Source organism: Camelus ferus, chromosome 24 (assembly GCF_009834535.1).
Source record: "Camelus ferus isolate YT-003-E chromosome 24, BCGSAC_Cfer_1.0, whole genome shotgun sequence".
NCBI classification, from domain to species: Eukaryota; Metazoa; Chordata; class Mammalia; order Artiodactyla; family Camelidae; genus Camelus; species Camelus ferus.
The window spans coordinates 14,679,265-14,697,965 of record NC_045719.1 but is presented as its reverse complement, the minus strand read 5'-3'; the positions used below and the strand labels follow the sequence as shown (position 1 = coordinate 14,697,965).

General features: G+C 46.9%; 1 protein-coding gene across 3 annotated transcripts in view; it reads left to right on the top strand.

The window, feature by feature from the left end:
* B4GALT6 (beta-1,4-galactosyltransferase 6) overlaps positions 1–18,701 on the top strand; it is a 124,617-nt gene that overhangs the window by 18,739 nt on the left and 87,177 nt on the right. For all 3 annotated transcript variants that reach the window (XM_032467175.1, XM_014561294.2, XM_006187156.3), the window contains exon 3: positions 4,425–4,538. In XM_032467175.1, the coding sequence (XP_032323066.1) occupies positions 4,425–4,538 (114 nt within the window). The remainder of the gene's footprint in view (positions 1–4,424; positions 4,539–18,701) is intronic.

The following is an 18,701-nucleotide window of genomic DNA, read 5'->3' as shown; positions in this document are numbered from 1 at the left end:
TCTAGTTTTGCCTCCCAAGTACCTCCCTGTTAAAGACGAAGCTCTCCTGCTAAGTGTCCCGGGACAGCCTTGCACTGCCCCAGTCAGGACTGCCGCGTATTCCAGAATGTATAAAGACGTGATCACCACGGTGATGAGGGTTTTCTATAAAGATACTGAACGTTAATTCTTGCAAACAAAAATTAAACAAAGCATGAAAAACAGCTTGTGCTTTTCTCCTTCACCTCCCGTATTTAAGAGAAATTAACCCCAGAGAGAATGACTTACACTCATCTGCTCTGATACGGAGGAAGAAGGAGAAAGCGGAGTTGGAGTTGCAGCACGGAGGCCCTGCCATGTTCGTTTGTACTGAGCGGTTAGCATAGTTATACTGACTAGTTACTGGAGACACAACATTAAGAAGAATGTCCTCCCTTTACATGAAGATCTCTAGGCTTCTGGGAGAGATAGAAATGTAGATAGCTACTGAGGATGCAGTGATTTATTTCTGCACAGACTTGTACAGATAAAATCTGCCCAAAAGGAGATAATGGACAGTAAGGTAGACAAAGAGCTAATTGAGCTCCAGGGGGTAGTTGATTAACATGTATTGACTCGTTTAAAATTTAACACTTAGATTAGATCTTAAAAATTCTTATCACAAGAAAAAAAATTTACAACTACATGAGGTAACAGATATTAATTGGTTAGCCTTGTGGTAATCATTCACAATATATACACGTATCAGATCTTTATGTTGTACACCTTAAACTAATGCAGTGTTATGTGCCAATAAAAATAGTTTACAGGAAACATGAAATTTAACACTTAGTAGCAAATTGTGGTATTTCTAAGTACATTTGATTTCAAAAAGGAGTTTATAGCTCTGTGCCTGACTTTCTGAAGCATCAGATGTAAGGAGGTGTAGGTAATGTTTTTGTAAAGAAATCATGTACTTTCATAATCAAATGGTGCCTTGCCTTGTGGCCCATGGAGTCAGTCAAATTAGGAAGACAGAATGTATTCAGTGGATAATTACGGAAGCAGATGACGAGGGCCATACAATGTTAGAACTGGTAGGTTTGTTAGAAATAGCCCAGCATGCTTCCTCATTTGGTGGATAATGTTCGGAGACCGTCAGACATGGCCAGACTGACAAGCTAGCGGTAAACAGACTGGAACTCTCACTGAGTTTCTTTCTATTACCCACTTTAAGCTGCCTTTTGCAAGGAGAACAAAGCCTCGGGGAGGTCTCCTTTGGTCTTCTCCTCCTAGGGTCCAGTGAGAGCTGTCCAGCAGTTTTTATTCTGTCTCCTTTTCTCTGTGTGTGGCTCTGGAAGAGAGGACCAGGGCAGGAGCTCTGGTCTCACTGTGTTCTCATCCACTCATTAGGTGAGATAATGTCCGCATTTCACAGCAGTTGCGGTGGATCAGGCTCAGATGCATCTGTCACGCGTCACCTTGTAAAGCTCCTGATTTTGAAAGCAGTGGTTCTGCTCCGCGGGCCTAACCGCTTCTGTAGGAATAATGATTTTGTGAGTTTATTACAGCGTGGTCTCCAAAAGCTGAAATCATTGTTGGCTACATTGTCAGTTGTCAGGTGTTCATTTACAGTAAGTTTCTACTATGTTGTATGTATTTTATCAGATACTAGAAATCAAAAGCGTTCTGATTTCAGTTAAAAGAGATTTACAGAGACGAATGGCAGGGGGAGTACACAGTGCACTGGGATGCTGTAAGTACCACTGGACACAGTATGCAGGGGGCACAGTCTGGGAATAAGCTGAGATTCTTGTGATCATTTATAATGATGTGGCCAAGAATAACATGTTTAGCTCCAAAACTTTGTATTTAAAGGACATGAATATACTGATATGGCTTATCTCTAAGTTTTTTTTTAATTGGTTCTTTAAAAACTGATTAAAGTGGTCCATGGGTTCTTTTGTAAAAGATTCACTCACTCATTCTAGTACTAAAATAAAAGTGAAACAATCCTCCAGCCCTCCTGTTGCCACAAGACTCGCCAAAGGGAGCTCTTGTTCACAGGAGAAATGTCTGGGGAGCTTAAAACTTCTGTGAGTTAGGTGTGGGTTTATAGAAACATAGCATGTGCCTAATTGACAAGGCCCAAGCTTTACTGACAAAAATTAATAAATTATACATAATAAGAAAATACCCTTATTTAAAGTTAACTTCATGATATTAAGAAACTACTTTAGGATTGCCTAAGTGTTAATATTTATCTGCTTCAGGATTATAAGAAGATGTGCCTTTGGAACACAGGAAGGCAGTGGACTCCCAGGGACAGCCTTATTTATCTTCTATTTTCAGCTTCTACAAATACACAATTTAGAGTCCATGCTTAGCTAGCATCATAGGAAGTTCTCCCATAAAAGGAGAACTTTTTTTTTTTTTTACTATAACTTGAAATTTGGTAGATACCTAGGTATTTTTTTTAAAGCATTTAAAAAATAGTATCAGAACTTTATTGGACTTCCTTATATGTATTTTATGTTTGATATCTTTAAATCTTTGCAATATCTATGAGTGAGATGCAGCGTATGGGCCCCTGGAGGGGCTTCTGTGGACTTAGCATGTCTCCGTATGTGTTGGCACACGAAACAGTTAGTGTCCACCGAATCCCCTCCTCTTTGTCTTGGAGGATTTTCCTTGTCAGATAGCTTCCAGGCTCCTCTGGAGAAAGGCGTTGGAGAGGAATCTCTTCCTGGGGCCTTCTTAGTCCCTGGTGGAATAGGCCTTAGCCGTTGTAACCTCATTGGTCCCTGTGTAGGGACCCATGTTGGGGTTTTCTGGTAATACACTGACCTGACACATTACTGACACCTTGCCCAGTTCATAACAGGGATTCTGCTTAGCGTATCTGCAGGGTCCCTTCCAGCAGGTGGGCCTGAAGGTGGGGGATGTCTCTTTGCTCTGAGATGCCGTCTGGCTCCCAGGCTGCATCTGCATCAACTCTGTTTTGATGATGAATGAATATTTATGTTAGCCCAGGGCGTACAGGGGAAGTGTTTAGTTTTCTTGGACTTTTCTCACATACTTCATATTCAGTATCCAGGATCCTACGGTGCGAGGGCTTCACTTGTACAGTTCAGTAAGGAGATGATTTTGACCTTCAGCCTTTTGCTGGCTGGTCACTGGCAGACGGGCCTCTCTTTTAAGTCAGGTGCCTGTCCTCCTCCCTCATATCTCTCTTCGTGCGGGCCAGTCCAGATAGGGATCTCTCTCTCGCTGGAGCGGATTTCTGAAGACTGAAAGAGTATCTCCACGTTTTCCTAAAGTGTCTGCTAGAACTTCATTCCCTGTGGGTCTAGGGCTTGGGATCCAGAGGACAGATGGTCGTTTAATCAGCGGTTTCCATTTCTCGTCTCCTGCTGCATGTTGTCTCATTCTCTCAGACCAGCTTCCTCTTCACGTAGCCAGAAACTGGCAGCTCGTGGTTCCCAGACTGGCATCTCAGAGCTCTGTTCCAGAAAGGGACTGAAATGTGATCTCCTTGGTTCCAGGTTTAAAACTCTCAGGGCTCTGATTGCTCCAGGTTGGATTAGGGGCTCGTTCCTAAAGCAGTCACTTTATAGCTGAGGTTCCTGAATATGTACATCACGGGCCAGGGGTCATTCTAAGCACTATGTGCATTTTTTCTTTCTGAAATCTGAACGTGACAACATGAAGTGGGCACAGGTGTGAAACTTCATTGTCTCCCTGGACCACAGAGCTAGTGCGTGTTGGAGCAGAATTTAAACTCAGCGCTGGATTTGAGTGCTCTTGACCCCTCTGCTCCAAAACTTGCTGAGGCTAAAGTTAATGGACCTAATAATAGCTCCAGGGCTTCCCAGGGACTGCAGCCCACAGGTTGGGAATGACTAATTTAAAGATTTTAAAGGTTCTGTATTGCAGAAGTCATTTGAGTGGGTGAGTCTCAGTTTCCTAAGTGTAGGGTGGTGAGAAAGCATTACTCCCACGCCTGCGCTCTGTGGATGCTGGAAGCGGTGTGCTGTGGCTGGCTGGCTGTCCAGAACACCCTGGGCTGTTTGACAATGGGGGGGACATCCGGGTGTACTCTCACCCCTCCTTCAGTCTGGCTCAGCTGGGGGAGGGATGGGAGCAGGTGTCCTCATATGGTCGCAAATGCGCCTGCTCTGTGTGTCCGCACGGATCAGGCTGTGCTGCTCCCCAGACTTGTCCCAGGTTCCCCCCAGGAAATCACACCGAGAGGTCCCTTCTGGGAGCGGTGAAGGGTGAATGGGATAGTAGCCACGGCAGCTGTATTTTGCTTTTCTCTAGTTCTTTATAGATAATTGCTTTCAAGTGCTGCTACAGATTGCAGATTGTAGTCTTTTCACAGTGGCAGTGACATATTTCTTCCTAGGAGCAAAGAAAAAGGCAATTTTTTGGTTGTAACTTCTCTCTGTCTCTCTCCCTCTAAGATTATCCAGAAGGCAATAATTCAAGTGATTATCTTGTACAAACAACAACGTATCTTCCGGAAAACTTCACATATTCGCCATACCTCCCCTGCCCAGAAAAACTGCCTTATATGCGTAAGTGTCATCTAATTTTGACTTAACTATTGCTTGTCTTATAGTAAAATGATAAAAAATCACATGGTTTGAGTGCAGCACCCACACATCCCTATTGGGGGTCCTAATGTTCATACCAGGTTGCATGTTATTTGACTTTTGGAGGGGGAGGAGGACTGAAAAGCTAAAGAAAAGCTTACCCCTTACCCTGAAGTTGCCTCTATCGTGAGTTTGATGTGTATTCTTACTGGTGATTTTTAAGTTTATTTTTTACATAGATAAATGATAGAAAAGTATAATGTTTCAGAGGGTTTAAGAATTTATATAAATGGTCTTAAAATTACATTTCATTCTGTAACTTGCTTTCTTAGCAGTTTTTTGAGGACTGGACATGTTGCTATGTCCAGACCTATTTATTTCTTGGCTATTGTATGCTGTGTCTCTGAATAAATGCACTACATTTCATCTACCTTTTTCCCTGCTGATGGAAATTTGCACATTTTTACTCTCACAAGTCAGTGCTGTAAGGAACAACATTGTATGGACTTCCCTGTGCATAACTGCTGGGGTGTTCACGCTGGTTCACAGTTCAGACGTGGAATTGCCGGGCAGGCTGGTCTGGCTGCACTCCATGGCAGCTGAGCCAGCTCCTCTCCCCAGTAGCAAAGCATGAATGTACCACTCTCATACTGATGGACTTTCTACATTTTTGCTGTTCCTACAGATAAGACACTTTTTGCTGTTATGCTAAATAAAAAAGGGTATCTCGATTCAATTTTTACGTTCTTCATCATTAGTAGGCTTGAGTGAGTTTTCCTGTGTTTGTGAGTAGTTTTGGATTTTCTCTCCTGTGACTCGCTTGGTCACTGCTTTAGCGGTTTCTTATTGGTTAACTAGATTTTTGTATTGATCAGTGGGAGTGCTTTAGATTTGTTCTAGCAGGGACCTGTTGTCTGCTACATGTGTTGTAATATCTTTTCATAGTTTGTTTTTTCATTTTGTTCATTGAGTCTTTTATAGAAGTTTAAAATTACGATGTTTTCGAGGGTATCAAAAACATTAAAGGGTTTAGCTTTTTTTTTTAAGAAAGCTTTCCTTATTACCGCAAGGCCGTACAAATACTCTCTTTTAGTTCCTTCTAATAATTTTACCATTTTGTTTTTAATTTTTGTATATAATATGAGGTAGAGATCAAGATACTGTATTTTAAACTTTTTTTTTCAAAATTATGAAGGTCATACATTATCATTAAAAAAAAAACTCTAGAATCACTCAGAAGCCACATGGCTATTCTTTTGCTTTTTTTTTTTTCATTGTATGTGTCCCCCTCTCCCAATTTTAAGCATACTTTGTACATGTAGTATCTTGATTTTTATATAATTAAACATTCAAATAGACATTTTTGAATTGCTTATTTATCCATGTGTTTTAATGTTCCTCAGTACCTAAGTGTGTTTTTTTATGTCTTTTCATAACTTTTCTTTATTGTGGAAGTTAGCCTTTGCCTGTCACTTTTGTAGGATTTTTTTCAGCTTATTGTTGATAGATACTATATATCTACAATAAAAAGTAAATTCAGCTTTACGTTAGGGTACACCAGAATCACTTAGGCAATCTTATAAAACAGATTGCTCTGCCCCACCCCCAGAGTTTCAGATTCAGTAGACCTGGAGTGGGGCCTGAGAATTTTTATTTCCAACAGGTCCCCAGATCATGTTGGTGCTGGTTATCCCTGGGCCCCAGACCCACTGATCCAGAGCAGATCTTGGCCACACCGTGGCCTGGGGGTGGGAGGGTCTTTATAATTCTTGGGCCCAACTCCTAAGTTTCTCATTTTCTCAGTTGGATGTGGGGCCTGGGTATTTAAAACAAAATTCTCAGCTGCTTGTACTATTGTTATCTTCTTGCTGTCCTGTAATAAGAGAATGAAGCCATGGCTTTTGTGGCTATTTGTCATTACTTTGTTATCACAGTCTTGGTTTTCTAAAAAATGAATGTTTTCGTCTGTGCAGTACTGAAACCACTGGGTCATGTTCTGCTGAAATACTGATTACAATAATTTCATTTTCATAATTTGCATATGCGAGGGCTTATAGTTTAAGGAAATCTTTCTGTTCTTGCTTTAGTTGCCATTTTCCTAATTAGTGCTTCATGGGTACTAATTAAACTCTGTTTCATAGCATCTCCCCGCCAGGCCCCCGGTTCATAAATGCTCCCATCAAGGGCTGGAAAGGTCGTGTTGTGGCTGCCACTCATTGCCTTTCACTGAATATCTTAGTGCTCCTGCTCCTTCTCTCTGCTTCCCCCGGAGTCTCACATTCTTCTACAAGGGGGGATCCTACCGGTTTGGTCAGCCACCTTTTCACGGAAGGTCTCCTCCTGGCTTTGCGTCCAGCACCAGTCTCTTGTCCAGTTAGCTGTGGCCAGAGCAGTGGAGTTATGTGATAGAAAATATGGCCGTGCACAGATAACTCCTTAGGAAGAGGCCACGGGTACAGAGAGACAGCCTCTGCCAAGAGGGCCTTGCATGAGCCATCCTGGAGAGACCCTTCCCTAAGTGTGTGACCTCTGCAAAGCAGAGCCTCGGTTTACCTATGTGTAGAAGCTGGAATTCTAATGTCGACATTACAGTGTTGGGAGGGTCAAAAGCAGCGCAGCATTTGAAGCTTGATAGATGTTAATTGGATACCCCCTTTCTTTTTCCTCATCTCTTTGAGTGATGGAACCAGGTTTTACAGTGATCAAGGGAGCGAGGAACCTAGGAGAAATGTGTGGAGTTAAGGCATTTTTTACTTAGCTATGCATCCTTAATGTATTTTTAATTAACAGATTATTTCCCATTTTGATGATCGAGAACAGCGTAATAAAATACCTAAGTGTAAAAATCTTACTGTAGTATCACATGAAGTAATTGAATACAATGCCTCCCCAAATCATAGTTAAGGAAAGTCTGTGTAAGAAGATGATGCACTTAGTTGAAAACCATTCAAGGGTGAATGGTACTGAGTTTTCCTATAATCAGCGAAAGTGAAGCTAAGCCTTAAAATTGGTGTTTGATTATCTAGCTGTAACTTCTCTTTGATTTTTACTGACACTGGGTTACCATAAAGTCTGCACTTTCCCAGCTGGAATTCAGATAAAATTGATTTCATGGATTTCAGCAATATTTCACATTCAATCAGTTACCCAATAAAATCTATTTTAAATGTTATTTATTCAATGTAAGTGAACACTTCTTTGCTACTGTTAGTATTTATAGCTTCTCCAGAGGGCAAATCCACTTTCAGCTTTCCTCAATTTATGTGAGATGCTCCGTGCTAACAATTCACTTTATCTAGAGCTGAAAAATAGTAAGTGCTTAGCATGGATGTTTTGATTTTTCTGGGTGAGGTTAGAGATGGAAAATGTCGGTTGTGCACTTTGTATTAAAATGAAGGTAGACTTACCTGTAGATTTCCTAATTCTATTCAAATAGAATGCATTTGCAGTGGCTTTTATTTATTTTGTCCTTAGTGTTCTTGGAATAGTTCCCTTTTTGGTTTAACCCTGATAGTTTCTATAGTTCCTAGCCCTGGGAATGTAACAAAAGCAACAAGGACTCTTCAAGTTGAGTTTAAAAAGTTCAAGTGAAAATCAGCAAAGAGGGAAAAGACAAGGAAGTAACCTTCAGAGAACCTCAGATAATGCTTACCGTAACAAACTGTCTTGCCTACATCTATTGTTTAAAAAAAAAAAAAAAAAAAGAGCTTCTAGAGCCATTTTAGAGTCCGGGAGCAGCCGTGCAGAGCGCTGTGTGGTTCGCAGGGCAGTGGGGGAGGAGCGCCGCCGAGTGTGCCCCTGCCTGTGCTGGAGCCGGCAGTGCGCCCACAGAAGGGCTTGTGATGTGCCGGACGTGAGACAGCCATTCATCCTGGAAGGGCCACGAGGGGCTCCCTGCGGGGATGGGAGGAGTGACCTGGGCACGTGCGGTGGCCGTGGTGTCGACAGGAGGCGGTGCCGGAAGGAAGTGCAGGGCGTCTGGCCAGATGTGGTCCCTGCTAGGGATCAGGGTTACTCTCCAGGTTTCTGGCTTGGTGGCCATTAACCAAAACAAGGATTGCAGGATCGCATCGCACTGGGAGAATGGGGAAGTTAATGATGCGGTGTTGGGCCTGTCCATTTACAGCTCAGGAGAGTTCATGTGGGCTCTGAACTTCATCAGAGAGATCGGGGCTGGAAATGAGCAGACGTGAGACTGGAGGAAGGCTCAGAGTGGGTCTCTGGAGGCCATCAGCACCCAAGGGGCGAAGGGTGGTCTGCAAAGAAGGGAAAACGGCCAGGGACATAGAGGGGTCAGAGAAGGTGTCCCAGAGGCCAACAGGGAGAGGGAGAGGGTTCCACCTTGTCACCTACCTCCAAGCGGGTAGAATGAGGAGCTGTGGAAGGCCATTGAATTGGGCCAGTGGAAGACTCACAGGGACACAGCCAGCAGCGTTTCAGTGCAGTGTGAGGTGAGAAGCAAAGTGTACCGCCTGAGAAGTGACTCAGCAGTATGTCAAAACTAATTGGCTTAAAACAAAGAGGTTTGGTGGGAAAGCGAAGGAGACTGGGGGGGAAGGGGAGGATGTTTTGGGAAGAGATGGACTTCAGTGAGTTTTAGGCATTACGAAAGAAACCGTGGACAGATGAGATGGGAAGTAAAGGGGGAGGGGTACCCAGGGAGCCTGGATTCTGGAGGAAGTGATGAACGGCAGAGGGGGAGGAAGTGCTGGGGTTCCAGGCCTGTCGCTTCTATGTTCTTAATAAAGCAGGAGGCCACACGTAGGAGGGGGTAGCCAAGAAGGATGGAGCAGCTTGAAAGGGAGGAGTAAATATTTAAAAAGTTGTTGTAGGGAGTGCAGTGTGGAGTCAATCAATCATAAATGAAAAGGTGCTGATTAACTGGTTAGCCAAGAGCACCCTTCCCCCAGTCCCTGGCGGGGGGGGGGGAGGGTTCAAAATGTACAAATAATGTGACACTTGTTTCTGTTGAAAGCTTATTATGTTTAAGGCAATAAATTGGATATTGTCATCTAAATGATGGGATTCATCTGTGTGTTTATGTGATTTTCTTCAGTGGTAATTTTTGGGTGGAGAAGTTGAGCATGGAAAAGCATGTGTGGCAGGTCAGAAGGGGAGGAGAAACAACAGTGTTTGTGAGTGTATTGGTGTGTCTTAGTCTGTTTGGGCTGCTGAAGCAAAAATCCCCTAGACTGGAGGGCTTAAATGGCAAATATTAATGCCCACAGTCCTGGAGGCTGGAAGTCTAAGATCAAGGTCGCTCAGGTTTGGTGTCTCGTGAGGGTCCAATTCCTGGTTCATAGATGGCCATGGAGGAAGGGGCAAGGGAGCTCTCTGGGGTCTCTTCTTTAAGGGCACTAATCTCATTTGTGAGGGCTTCATCCTCATGATGCAGTCACTCCCCAGAGGCTCTACCTCCTAACACTACCACGTTCACGGTTAGGATTTCAACATATGAACTTGGGGGGTTGAGGGGGATGAACAAACATTCAGTCCATCGCAAGATGCTGTGATTGGGTGAAACTTGTGGAGCTGTGTTTCTCTGAGTGGTCCAGAGATGATCTGCTTTAAGAGGAAAGGGAGTCCATGAAAAGGTATCAGGCCCCAGAACACCTGGATGGCACAGAGTTAGGCTCAGAGGCTGAGCAGCCAGAGCAAGGCCCAGGCCACTCTGAAGCATCTCCTGCTGCCGCTAGGCAGAGCTTGCAGACCCCACCAGCAGTGCTCAGGTCTGGGGACCAGAGGCGCCACTCTGGGGTCCCCTAAAGCCAGAAGCGTCTGCCTCCACTTTCACTGAAGGATAGTTTCATGAAGTGCCCATGTCCTCGTGTTCTTCACGTCTGCCTCAGGATCTCCTGCTGGTGCCTCTGGTCACCTGGCTGCTTCTGTCTGCTGGAGGGGTTGGGAGAGTGGGTTTCGGCTTCTTTTTCTGGGAGGCAGGACTCAGCGGTGGGCACTTCAAGCCCCTGAAGTGCACTCAGATAAAGCTGGGTGCCCATGCCCATCTGCTGACACAGGAGCCCTGAGGGTGCATCAGGGGCCTCCGTGCTCAGCAGGCAGGCCTGGTGATTCTTAGCCACTCCACCCAAGTCAGCCAACTGCTTAGTTAGGAGACCAGGTAGACAGGAGAAATGGCAGTACAGCAGAGAGATCAAAGCCAAAGCTGGCTGGCTTTCAGCTCTGGCCCTGCCCGTCATTTCTAGGTGACAGTGATGCTCAGGGGGTGAATACAGAGCTGGGTGTGACAAGGGTGGTGTACAGGGACGGGAGGGCTCCTGTCAGTGAATGTGGCTGGATATTGAAAGGTGGTTTGGCTAAAAGTCGTAAACTTCCCAAGATGTAGATTGATGAAAGAAGGAAATAAGGATTTTTTGTGGGGTGTAGGCATGAGTCTTCAGAGTATCTTATGCCTGTCCCTAAGACTGTAGACCTCAGAAAGCAGATACTTAGTACAGTTTGAAAGGAAAAACAGTGTCTTAAGTTGAGAAGTGGAGGTGATATTCTAGAAAAGACGTTGAGCTACAGTATATGGAAACTTCTTGGCAATTGAATGGTTCCAGGAAACATATTTGAAAAGGCTGGAGGAGTATGTGACATACCATATTTTCAAGACAAGACACATCACTCATTTCATAATGGCTTTTGGGCAACAAGAAAGAAGCAGCACATTAAATGCACACACACTGACTCACTGTCGGGTATGTCCCTTTGTCAGAATGCTAAAATGTGAGTGACAGGTGTCTCAGAATGGAAGAAATATGGTAAAAGAGTGGTGGTGGACTATGACATCAAAGGAGGTCGTCAGCTTATCCATAGTCAGGGGCTAGAGAGCAGTTTGGAAGAGAGTGATGAATAGTGTGAGGCCTCCAGGGGTGGACCAGACGCTTACAGGGGGCATGGCAAGGCAAAGCTGGGAACGGATGGCAAATGGTGTTAACTGGAGATTACGGGCAGTCATTCAGAGTAAAGCAGGAAAGAAGAGCGAGCGGGGAGGACACCGGGTGTCAGGACTGTGTGTTGTGACCAGGACTGGGTGATCAGAACTTGGCTGTCAGGAGGCTATCACTTTGGGTTGTCTACGTGTGGGACAGCTTTTGTACAGATGTCTTCAAGGCATATTTTAGCCCCTGATGGAGCCAAGGAGTGGAACCGCAGGGAGGAAGGACGCAGGGAAGTGAGACGGGATTGGCCGCGGCCAGGTCTGCCGTCGGCTTGTCTGTTCACCCACCCACCCCATGTCCGGTCGCTGCACTCAGCACTGGGGGTGTGTGAATAAAACCACTCTGGTTAGACTACTCCGATGTGGTCACTTCAAGAGTAGTTGAGTAAGACATCACTTGTGTACGTAGACGTTATAAAGTTCCAGGACCTGAGAAGCCTAAAGAAAGCACTGGAAGTGGGCAGTTTCTAGTGTCGCCTTCCAAGGGGCCATGAGTGAGGTGGCCCCGGTAACGTTTCAGCCTCCGAGCTGCCCTCGGTGGGTCGGCAGCCCAGAGGGTGGGGCAGGAAACTTGCTACCTGACCGTAAAAATCGTTTTCTGACTTTGGAAAGGAATTCACGCGATGGGATAGTTCTAGAGGGAGTTCCAGTCTTCCTCTGACAGTGCCATCAGGTCTTTGGGCTGTGAACACTGGAAACCCTGCGGGTAAAACAGAAACAAGAGCCCGAGCCTCCAGAACTCGGCCTTAGATGCCAGCAAATGGAGGTGAGCCCCAGGCTGAGGGAAGGGGATGCTGAAACGTGTTGATTTATAAAGACAACAACCCTTTGGCTGGAGATAAGAGGCCTTGGTTACATTTTACTTGAAATGTAAGAAAAAACGTAAATGTAGGTAATTCACATGTATTGAGTGTTTGTTATTTGAAGAATTATATTTTAATAGAAAAAAATAGTGTCCCGAATCACGCGCGTCACGTGATATGTTGTGATCAGGTCCTGCTTCCCAAAGCGGGCGGCATGGTTGCAGGTCTCGCCCGATCAGGGTTAGGAAATTATGGTGAATGTCCCACGTGGTCAGTGGTGCTGCTGATTTAGTCCCTCTGACACGAACAGAAGTAGCTGGTTCCCTGGCTCTGTTGCCGAGACCGAGAGGTAGCTCACCATTGACTGTCTTCCTCCACTTTCCCTTTGGCGAAGTGGCAGCCCCTCCTCTCCAGGTGCCCACTTCTCCTGCTCTTTCTTTTCTAAGCCCCATCCCACCTTCCAAATGATGAAAAATACGGATTTGATAAATTACATTGTTTACATTTGGATGCTGATTGATTACACCCCTGGGTAAATAGACTTAAGCCAATAGACATATTTTTCGACCTTTTCATCTCTAACTGGGGAAACAGAGCCCGGGTGCCCCCTGGAAAACCTCAGGCGCAGCACCGGGTGAAGGTGGGGTGCTCTCTGAGGAGCTCTCTGGGTCCTTGCTCTTCAGTTGCCCTTGAAATCGCAGCAGGCGAGGTATAGGGGGCTGCTGGCCTGGCTGGTTGCTTTACGTCTTTATGACTAGAGCAGGATGCAGCCTCTCCTGTCTTTAGAGCTCTGGCATGCTTTCTTGAGCGAGCGAAACCTGGCAGGGACACCTGGTATATAAAGAAGATGAGAGTAGCCTTAGTGGGTGCAGTGGGGGGACCCTACCTCCTCCCTCTCCCGACCACAGGCTCACCTTGAGAGCTTCTTTCCACTGAGGATAGTTTGGAAACCATGTTACCACTGGCTTACCTACTCTGTGCCTCTTCCTGGCCATACGTCCTCCCTTCACTTCCTATGCAAGGGAGTAAGTTTCCTGTCTAATACCATGTGCTGAGTAGCTCAGGCTGGTGCATTAAATTAAGAATATGCAGGTTACGACCTGTTGAATGAGGAGCCACCCACACAAGGTTGGCAGGTCGCTCTCCCAGCATCTGAGCTCCCACTTTTGGAAAGCGGAGCCCATAGGGATGTTTTGATGGAAGGTGCAGTTTCAATACACCCACACAAAGGAAGGAGACTCACAAGATTTATTACTTACAGATCCCAGAAACTGGTTGGTGTTGGGAGGGGGGTGGCAGCAAAGAGCTGGTGGGAAGGGCAGTCTTCCATCCCAGGAGATGGAGAGCAGGGCAGCAAGCGCCTATGACTTACAGGGTGGTTGGGGTGGAGGTCACTAACTTTTCTGGGGCTTTAGTCTAAGTGCTTATTTTAAAAGGTGCCTCTAGAAAAGTAAAGTGTGAATTTATGGTGAGAAGCCTAAGCTCGAGCCCTTATCTAAATGTCCAGACCCTGGGTGTGGGCAGGGTTATCACACGGTGAAATGTCTGGGCAGCAACTCAGAAAAACAAAAGTTGTTTTTCTCGTCGCAATAGATTCTGTGATGCCTCAGCATTAATCTTCAGGGCAGGTCGGAGGCACTGTCTGGACAGTGGAGATACGAAAAGCCACTGTGGTAGGGTTTTTGGTCAGCCAGCACATGAAGCATTTGAGCAAAGCAAAAATGCCATTAGTAATGTCAGCAGACAAATGACAGTTTGAAATCCTGTCATGTCTGTAACCGTCTGCCCCATTAGTGGGGGTAGCCACGAAAATAAATCACAGGGCTTGGATAAGGTTAAGGTCAGTATTTGATTAAAAACTTGGGTGAGGTTGTGGGATATTAGTACTGTTGGGCCATCTTTTGTGAGTTTGTCTGAATTTGTCCAGGATTATTAATATCCACGCAGCAGGTCAGTGCCCTTTACAGCACATACACCTCCTTCCTGGGCCAGTGAGTAACCTAGAGCTACATGGTTATGCAGGCTGTCTGCTACAGAGTCACGATGCTGCTGCATTAAGGCTGGGCTTTGGCCAGGGTGGCTCACAGGTTAGAGTCTGCCTTAATGTTTGTTCTTTCATGCCCGGTGTGGTGGCTTCTTGAGGCACCTCCTTCCCCGTGAGGATAGTCGCAGACCTACTCTCAGTATGATGGGGGTGGACACTGCATGCTTTTGATGGAAGGGGGCAGAAAGAGAGATGGTTTGGGGGCCCTGTTCAGTGATGTGATGGTGGTCCCAGGGAGACTGAAGTTCGTTAGTGTGGACAGACAGGACTCGGGGCCGCACAGAGGCAGGGACTTGGAGGGGGAGGAGGAGGAGGAGTGCAGTGTGGAGAACTGCATGTGTGTGGCGGCCCCTGGGGCCTGGAGCTTGATCAGAGAAGCTGGAAGGAGTTGAGGTTTCCCCCAGATGGCTGATCTGCAAGACCCACGACCACTGGGGCTGTGCTCCGTGGGGTCACATGTGGGTCATATCCTCCATGTGGTCAGCGCATCCATCCCATGCCAGGAAGGGGTAGGGCCAAAGGTTTTCAAGAAAGATTATTCCGATAGTGCCGTCCAGTGGAAGCCGAGTGCCTTCTGCTCTCCTGGCTCTTAGGCCTTGCAATTTCTAGGGTGTCCTTCACTTATGTTTGGAGGGGTTCAGGAGAAGCACTGTAATTGGGCTCCAGTGTCAGTGAGAGCAGTAAAAGGTCATCTGTTATGTGTGTCCCAGTGGATAATTAGGTGAACAGGCGATTGTCTCCTGGAGGAGGGACAAGCTCGGGTGACTGCTGGGTCCTGGGGGCAGGGGCGTGGCAGCTGTCCCTCTCAGAGGTCAGGGTGCGGGATCCCAGAGTCTGTTGCCGGGGCTGGAGCATCTCCCCTTTGGGAAGGAACCACAGTCTTCCTGAAGAGCCCGCAGGGCCTGAACAAAGGCTTCTAACGTGTGTTCGGCTGTCTGGAGACTGTCATCAGGGGTGCTGATCCCCGGAGCTGCCGGTACCAAGAGCTTGCTGGTCATCTGGTGAGGGAGATTGGGCTCCTTCCTTCTGTCCTTGTGGGCTCAGGTGGCTTGGAGGAGTCTCTTCCTCAGAGCCCAGCCCTTTTTCATTTTGTCTCCTGCCCTGGTGGCTCCACGTATGCAGAACCACCCTTGTTATGGTGACAAGTCTGGGGCTCCTCCAGGATGTCTGATCAAATGGGTCCTTGATACCTTGGGGTTTTTAACAAATTAGCCAGTGTTGCCTGCTGACACATCCCGACCTCTGTAAGCAATGCTGGGAACCAGTTCCAAAGACCCCTAAGAGCCAGTTAGCACCCTTTTCCCTCTCCTTTTGGACGAATTTGTCTAGAAAATCTTGCACTTCTGTCATGGCATGGTCATTGCTGGATGCTTTGGTACAATGGGTAGTAACAAGACAGAGGCTGCTGCTTCCCTGACTTGTATGCTGCCGTCTCCCACTCCAGGGCATCCCAGCTGGCCTCCGATGGGTCAGGGTCCACATCCATCGGTGCAGCGTTAGTGGATTGTTTGGGACAGCCCCCAAGCTCCAAGAACGTAGCATTCATGACCTGGCACGTGGATGTGTCTCTGAGCTCAGTAATGCCTGAGCCAGGGGGCAGAAGCTTACAAGCTTCCAGTAGCTTTTCCACCTCCTCTGGGGACTTGGGAGGAGCTGGTACCATGTGTTTGGGGTCCCACTTCCAGCAACACATGATGCACTTGCCCTCGCAGTGTTTGCCTCCCAGGTGCCACACTGGCCTTGGTAGAGCTGCCTCCTCACCATGCAGGCCAGCTCTCCAAGCTCAGCACCCGGTCCCCACCCAACTCAGCGGGCCCAGCAGCAGCCCCCCTCGCTGGTGCTCTCCTTGGCTCCCAGGACCTCATAGCTCGCGCCCCTGGCCCTGCCTGGGGGAAGGAGGCAGAGCCCCACCGTCCAGGTTAGCTCACCTTGGCTCAGCACCCAGACTTTCATATATGATTACAGCCCATCACCTCCAGACCCGACACCAAGGCAGGGAGACCTCGTTGAGAGAATAATGGGAAACATAGCTACTGCAGATGGGGGTCTGCTGGCCAGTCTCTGCAGGGGAGTCTGACCTTTTACGGCACCAAGAATTTAGGGTGGGGATTCGCGGCAGAGCCTGGCAGCGGCAAAGCACAGCAGCACAGAGCAGTGGTGCCCACCACCTGCAAGCAGTGGGTCCTTCCCAGAGAGACCCAGCTGTCTGGGGGAGGAAGGTAGCCATTCGCAGCTCCAGGGCATTGTAACGGGGTGCACACTGCACCCACCATCCCATCCTCCTCCTCACCCATTGTGTGGAGCTGGTGCATTGAATTTAGAACATGCAGGTTATGACCTGCAGAATGAGAGGGCACTAGTCACCCGCACAGGGTCGGCAGGGAGCTCCCTCAGCTTCCGAGCTCCCACTTTGGGGAAGTGGCGCCCTGGGGGCCATTTTGACGGAAGGTGTAATTTCAGCACACTCACGCAAAGGAAGTAGAATCACAAGATTTACTCACAGATCCCAGAGGGGGTCAGGGGAAGGGGAGTCCTCCGTCCCAGGTCACAGGGGCGCAGGAGATGGCAAGTGGGACGGCAAGCACCTGTTGCTTGCTTGTAAGGTGGTTGAGGCAGAGGTCACTAACTTTTTATGGGCTTAACTCTGAGTGATTATTTTAATAAACGTTTCCCCGGGAAAGGCAGAGCAAGAACTTACGGCAGGAATCCCTGAACCCAAGGCTTTATCTGAACGTCCAGACTCTGGGTGCGAGCAGAGTAATCACATGGTGAAATGCGCAGGCAGCAACTCAGAAATAAGTGGGTGTCTTTCAGAAAAACAAGTTGTTTTACTCACCCCACCCCCTACCCCCTCCTCCACTCACTAGTGTGTATTTTTCTTCCTCTCTTTCTGATCATGCTCTTACTGTTCCCAGCGGTGGTGATGCCTGTCCCCATCCCTGCACTGCCCCACCAAAGAGCTGATGTTCCGTTACCCTGGCGTGACAACGTCACGCCACTAGGTCATCTTTGGCCTTCACCCAGTGCGATACTAAGATTGCAGAACAAAGGGCGATAAGCACATAGGAAAGCTACTGAGGGTCTCTGAGGAGTGTGAATGGGGGGACAGTGGGGAGGGAGGTGAACTTTGGGTGCCTCGGGCATCAGGGATTGTAAGTGATGGACAAGGGATGCCCTGTCCAGTTGAGGAGGAAGATATAAAGCCTGCTTCTTAATTTCCCAGCACATGTGTGTTCAAGATGAAAATTAAATTGCAAATGATACTGAAGAAAACTGCTGACAGTAATGGTGATGACAGCTGCTGAAGCTATAAACCTGCAAAAAAAGGCCCAAAAAATTAGTTTAACGTACATAAGAATACCAACTTCAGTTACTTATATGAACTGCTTATTATTTAGCCTAATCACTGTCATTTGAGTAATCATGCATACCATTAAATGCATTGGATTTATTTGTATAAATTTTATTTGATTACAGTGGTAGATTCTATTTTTGTCAGCCGAGTCATGATAGTCTGTACTTACATTGACTGATGGATCTTGCGTTTGATCTACCCTTTCTCTGCAAGTTCCTAGACTATTCCTTACTTTTCAAAGATTAGTTACTTTGCATATCTGTCACACTAAAGGTGGGGGTATCTGGTTATAAAAGACAGCAGACATTGTCAGGCGAACAGGCAGACGTTAGAAGATGGCAGGTTTTTCCCCTAGTTCACTCTGTGAAGGCATTTGCATTTTGAAATACTTCTCTCTAGCATTCCTCAGAGCTTATTGGAAGCCACTGAGGTTCCTGCCTAGTTAGGATGAGGAGGGGGACAAGAAGAGAGGTGGCTGTGAAACCTTACAGAATACAGAATGTAGCAGGAGGAAAGGAGAGGGGCTCCCTGGAAGAGGAACTGAGTGTTTAACAGTCGTCCCTCGGCATCCGAAGGGAATTGGTTTGAGGACCATTCCCCCCGCCCCCAGAGAGTACCAAAATCTGAGGATGCCCGAGTCCCTTCCAGGCGACCACCCCGCCACCCGCCCCGTATCTGTGGGTTCTGCGTCACACATTTCAGCCAACCTCGTGGATGTGGAGGGCGGACTGTATCTATGGAAGCATGGTCACTGAGCTCAGAAGACTTGCAGTGGGAAACCTCGATATTTGTTGGTTTGTATTCCATGAGATGAGGAGGTGAAACAGCTTAGTTCTGTTAGTTCTTAGTTGGTTTAATGGAAATGGTTTCCCGTTCAGGAGTCATTCCTGTTCCCTTGGTATACATCAGAAAAACTATTAGTAAAAACACTTCCAGGAATATCATGTATTTGTTCATTTGATGAGTGAGTGCCTAGTAGGCCAGGAGCATCTTAGAATTTTAT